The 6,164-nt window shown below is 43.3% G+C and overlaps 1 protein-coding gene across 1 annotated transcript; it reads left to right on the top strand.

Annotated features, from left to right (window-relative positions):
- The first annotated feature begins 1,179 nt into the window (after positions 1–1,179).
- On the top strand, positions 1,180–3,321 carry LOC124675884 (MEIOTIC F-BOX protein MOF-like). The gene is made up of 4 exons (XM_047211952.1): positions 1,180–1,332; positions 1,430–2,326; positions 2,632–2,802; positions 2,886–3,321. Exons 2-4 carry the CDS (start codon positions 1,439–1,441, stop codon positions 2,919–2,921), a joined length of 1,095 nt encoding a protein of 364 aa, XP_047067908.1. The 5' UTR covers positions 1,180–1,332; positions 1,430–1,438; the 3' UTR covers positions 2,922–3,321.
- The last annotated feature ends 2,843 nt before the right edge of the window (positions 3,322–6,164 follow it).

The raw sequence follows: 6,164 nt of genomic DNA, 5'->3' as shown, positions 1-6,164 counted from the left end.
CTTGATCCAGAACTTGTAAAGAGTACAATACTCAGAAATAGAGCATGCTTCACTTGGAATTGACTTGATCCAGAACTTGTAAAGAGTACATATGAGTTGCGTAGCTGGTTTTTTCTGCAAGTGGAGTTGCAACCGAGAAAAATTATCCATACTGTTAAATTTGTTTCGAGATTCGTGCTAGTTATCAGTTGCAACATGAGTTGCAACTGAAATTTGATGGCAATATTTGATTGAGAACGAAGTTAGTTCTGAGTCAACGGAGAAATAGTCACGCCCATAAAACAAACTTTACTCACAAGGTGATTGTGCAAAAATTACGATCACACCGTGAGGACGTATAGTCATGTGAATTCATATCATCTTCGTGCCGCAAATAAATGGTCTAAAACAACACGATACGCAAATGGTATGTAGATCTATTTCGACCGTAGGAGGGGGTACTACTAGTTTTCGTGTTCCAAACATGTTTTTTTGTTTTTTCTCTAGTCATAATGGAGAAAGATATAGTTTGAAACATATTTAATATAATTTTTCCATAGTTTTAAACATATTTAATTTCTCCATAGATTTAAACATATAGATTAATGATATATTTTATTTTATATTATGATAATAAGATAATTTGTGAGAAAACTAGTATCAGTGTAAATTACATTGTAAGTGTCACGTTTATTGCTTTGCAAAATTCTATATACTACGGGGTTCTTTGACCAAGTTTGTTTTATCACCATGGGAAAAATAAAGAGGTATTTAAACTGGTTGGAGTCAATGGAAAATTTTCTATATAATGTCATGCAAAAGAAAATGTCGAATTATATCATACAAATTAAATCAGCAATATAGAAAATGTTCAAAATCAAAGCCTCCAAAACTCATGCCAAAACCGTTTGTGTAAAAAAAAAAGACTCCAAATGGACATCCATGCCGTACTCTACGAGGCATTAACTATCACGTCTTAGACACCACAATACTCAGAAATAAAGCATGCGTCACTTGCAATTGACTTGAACGAGAACTTTTAAAGTGTATAAGCATGTGGCAAGAATCTGTAATCTCGTGAAATCATTTACAGTGCTACGGTATGTTAATAAATGTAGAGTATTTGTTCATTCAGATGTTGACAGTTAATGGGCAAAACCAAAGCTGTCTCGCAAGCCCAATGAAACATAACAGAGAAATGCTCTCGCTCAACACCTCTGAACCCTAACGCCAGCCCCCAAATCCGTCGACCGCCACCGGCCGCCGCCACGACCAGATCGGCGTCGGCATCGGCGCTTGAACATATGTGGTGGCGAGCTCCTCCTCATACGGACCTCCTCTGCGATCTCTCAGGTTAGTAAACCAGCAACATCGGACGCCCGTGGCTATGGAGAGTTTCCAGCGCGTAAGGCCAATCAAGATCGGGGCTGATTCGGTTGGTGCTGTGCAGGAAGAGGAGATGTCGCAAGAGCAAACGGCCAAGCGAGGGTGCCCAGGCGGCCACGCCGTCGCCGTCGCCCTCGCCGGCGACCGGCTAAGCGACCTGCCGGACGGCCTCCTCCACACCATCATGTCCTTTCTCCCGGCCCCGCAGGTCGTGCAGACGAGCGTGCTGTCGCGGCGGTGGAGGGACCTCTGGCGCTCTACACCCTGCATAAGCATCGAGCAGCCGGACTTCCGGATTACCGCTGGGAGCCAACGCCACGAGCGGGAGGAGAAATGGCGCAAGCTCGAGAACTTCACCACCAACTTCCTCTTGTTCCACAACAATGTTGCGTCCTTGGATAAGTTCCGGATAGATACTGACAGTACTTATGCTAATGCACTTCATGTTCGAGACATGGATAGATGGTTGCGACGTGGCATCAAATACTGCCCTCAAGTGCTCGAGATTCTTGTCTCGCGTCCTCCCATTCCTTTTCCTCATATGGGAGCAAGTTCTTGCCGCCTCAAAAGGCTGCATCTTCATGGTTTATATCTGGAAAACCAATTTGCAGAGCTACTCTGTTCCGGGTGCCCTGTCCTAGAAGATTTGGAGCTCAGGAGCTGTAGCCCAGATTTTCAAGAATTTAAGTCGCGTACATTGAAGAGGCTAGTAATAGACTGCTGCGACAATTTCACTGGAGATCTGGTGGTTATCACGGTACCTCGTGTTGCTTATCTCCGACTGGGTATTTCACCGGGGCGCTATTCAAATGGTATTTTGATACATGAGTCGGCTTCTCTCGTCAAAGCATCGATTCATTTACTTTGTCTTGGTGAAACATTCTCCTTAAAACACCAACGCTGTCTCCTCGGTAACCTATGCAATGTGCCGAATTTAGAGTTGTCGGGTTTCCAGACAATGGTATGCCTTCCTAGACATGTTTCTTGTATATACTCATTTATGTTGCAAGTTAAATGTTCCAATTTGTAATTTCTTCCTAAAAGATTACCTATCCATCTTGCACATGAGTAATTAATTGAATTGACTGCTAAGTGAGATTCATCACTATTTTCTTTTTATATCCATATAGATGTTACATCGAGGGAATATTGTTTTGACAATTACAAAATGCAGTCTGCTGATGACTAAACAGAAGAAATTGTTTTCTGTTAATCTGATGTTGATCCTTATATACAGTTTTGTTTTGTGGTTTGTATATATTTCAGGCGATACTCGTTCAGGAATCTGCTGAATTCCCAATATTTGCTAACCTGCAAACCTTGTCACTTGAACAATGTTTCCTTGATAAATGCGATCTCAATAACAAATTGGACGCTCTAGGGAGTTTTGTTCAGAATGCTCCTTGTTTGGAGAAGCTTACTCTGCACTGTTGCATGGTAATTAACCCTTTTCCTATCTATCTTGATATGTCTCATGATCTGTTTGGCTTCTCACATGAATCTTGTGGTATTGTCAAAAGTTTGAAGTAGAACCGGAGAAAGAGGGGAGCTTGTGAGGAAAAACATTATTCTCCAACGACAGGACCAAAATACTTTCCGGTGCCTGAAGTTGAAGTTCATAGAAGTCGTGTACGAGGAGGATCATGATCACCAACTAGTCGAACTTTTGTGGGGAATCGGGAAGAGGCTACCAGATGCCAGTATAAAACTCACCAACTGTTTTTTGGACTAAAATATTCCCCAAGCGTTTGGTAACTTCTCCATGATTCTCCTTGCATCCAAGATTAGACATCATGTGTGAACTTTGCACTAGAGCACATTGAATGGGGCGCCAGAAGTTGAATTGTGTGTTCATTTTGTTACCCTCTTATGGTTGTCAAATATGTTAGCATGCACACTGAAGATGCAATGCTCGATAAAGTTAATACTTGGCAAATTATAGCACATTGTTAACAATTTTTTTTAAATGTTTGGATAAAGTGCTCCTATTTGCAAACCAATCTTGTCTCAGAGCAAAAATATATGTTGGTACATTTGTAAAGAACAAGTGCTGATCTTCTGGTAGATATTTTCGGAAAGAAATGCTATGGTATATCCCAGTCCCAGGTGCATTAGTCCCAAACGAAGTGACGCTGACTTAAACAAGAATGCAATCTGCACTCTAGTGATGTGCAAACACAGACTTACCACTTGAGCGAGATAGTAATCTTAAACAGAACTTTCGAATAATTTAAGGCTTCGATGCTAGCTGTAGTAATCAGGATGAATTTGCTAATAAATGGTGCTAGATATCTTTTATTTTTAATAGTAATATGAGCAACTTCAACGGACGCCGCAAACTGCGCTGCGCCCAAATAACCATTTTTTATGGGTGATGATCAAGCAGATGTCACGAACTACGACATGGCCCAATCCAAAATGAACCCTAGGGCTTTGGCATCTCTCCAGTCTCCACCACTCACCAATTACCTTGAAAACCCCTCCTCCCTACCGCTCTTGCCAAATAGCCGCTGCTGATTTACGCCGCGCCACCCTCCCCGTCGTTCCCATCGTAGATTCGGCTTTTCTCCATCTTCCCTGACTCACGTTGCCGCCAATGGCACCCAGCAGCCGGTGGCGCCCCGCTGGCAACTACACGGCGGAAATCTCCGTCGGCGGGCAGCGTTGCTGGCTGGGGACCTTTGACACCCGTCATGAAGCGGCGTGTGCCTACGACGTCGTGTCGTGGCGGTCAGCCAGCTACGCTGCTTATTACGCTTCCCCGAAACCCCCAACCGTGAGACGGAGATGCTTGCGCCACCGTTGCGCCTTGTTTCGGTGGAGGATGAGCGCCGCAACGCAAGGACGGTGCAGCAGCTACTGGTCGTGGAGGCTGATGAGCGATGCATGGTGGAGTGGAGGTGGCTGCATCCCGAAGACGTCGAGTACGAGAATAATTATTGGGCGGAGAAGAAGGCGGAGCAGTGGGCGGTGAAGAGGGCGGCAAAGACCTTCTCCGACGAGCATTACCGGCTCATGGAACTCGGATTGCCGAGCATCCCAGAAAACGATGACCATTGGCTCGACACCTTCCCGATAGACGTGGAAGAAACTTGTGATAGAATAAATTTCAGTGTTTCAGTGTTGGTTCACTGTAAAAATTTAGTGTTAAAATTTGGAGTTAGTGCTTGCGGCGTCCTAAAATGCAGCTTCTGGAAAAGCACTAAATTTTAGCCTAATTTTTTAGGCATTTGGATTGGCAACAACTGCCCGCCTGCCGTAAACGCTGATAGCGCGCCGTAAACGGAAAAATGGCGCCTCAGTTCGCGGAGTCTATTGAAGTTGGTCTTAAACTGGAGTGCGAGCAGTTATCCGTAACTAACCTGAACTACTCAATCAAATTCAAGACAAATTATGAAATGGAGTAAAAAATAAATTGAAAACATGCATCTCCTTTTTAATTCTTTCATCTCCAATATGCTAAGTGCATGTAAAAAACAAGAAGAATATGTGCTTAATATTATTGGGTTTGATTTGTGCTATGAGAGAGAAACACTTAAAGTGCATTGGGAAGATAGAAGTACACTCTTTTGTAGATAAAATTTAGAGCTAGATGTCCACTTATTTGAGGACGGAAGCAGTATTTCTGTGTGATATCATTGTTCCGGTGGGAGTGGTGAAAGGCGTAACACAAAACTTGGAGAAGCATTTGTTTTGGAGTATTCCTTCCGTCTCATCAAATTTGTCTTAACTCTATCCAGTGTATCTAGATGTGAAATAGTGTTTAGACATATTAAAATTTAAACAAAGTTAAGATAAGTTTTATGAGATGGAGTGAGTAATACGGATTTAAGCAAATTTCGGAGCTCTAATAGCCACGAAGATGTCCAACTGACAGAACAATCGACGCCTTAGCTAGATGATATGCCTCAATTCAATTCTCTAAATTCATTAAAAAATCATTTTTTGTCAAAAGATTGGCTTCTTGTGTGTATATCCTTAATCATTATGCCAAAAACCTGGAAGATTCATTCCGGATTCCAGCGATCACCTTCTCATGGGTCAAAAGCCAATATAATCCTTCACTCTCATAGATCTTTAGCTGCACATCGCTTCAGCGTGTGCTAAAGCCTCCATGTAGATGCATTGGCCCAACAATGAGATGAGCTAGACTTGCTAGTTGGCCATTGTTGATTACATGTGCCACTTTGAGATTCCGCATAGGCCAGTCTTCGCTGTTCATACCGCACCTAAGAGTGAAACAACGAAATCTCTAAAAAAAATGACCAACCTTCGTGAAAGGAAGATAACTCTCTTCGCATGCGATAAATGGCACGCTATGGTGATTTTTTTTTATGGAAAGTGGTCTCCCTGCTCGCTAAGTATGGCAAGAGGATGCAAAGTGTAGATGAGAGAGGAGAGAGAAGGACAGTGTCGAGGGTATTCCTCGGCAATGCCCTCCGATTGGGGCTTAGGGTTGATGGAATACTGTAGGCTGACACGAAACATCGGTTAACAGACAAGCGGGAAGGGCGATTTACCCAGGTTCGGGGCCCTCGATGAGGTAAAATCCTTACGTCCTACCTGTCTGATCTTGATTATGAAAATATCGGGTTACAATGGGGTGCCGAAGGTTTCGGCTGTGGTTTCGTCGAGAGGCTAAGTGCTACGTGGATCTAGCTCTAGACTTGCGGTGGCTAAAGTTGCTAAGATTGATTGTGTCCCTTGGCAGCCCCTCTCCTGGCCCTTATATAGGGGGCCAGGTCTCAAGAGATCTGTCCGGGTACGACTAGGTTACAAAAGACCTAGATCTAAACTTT

The sequence above is a fragment of the Lolium rigidum genome, chromosome 7 (genome assembly GCF_022539505.1).
Source record: "Lolium rigidum isolate FL_2022 chromosome 7, APGP_CSIRO_Lrig_0.1, whole genome shotgun sequence".
Taxonomy (NCBI): domain Eukaryota; kingdom Viridiplantae; phylum Streptophyta; class Magnoliopsida; order Poales; family Poaceae; genus Lolium; species Lolium rigidum.
This window is presented reverse-complemented; position numbering and strand designations above follow the sequence as displayed.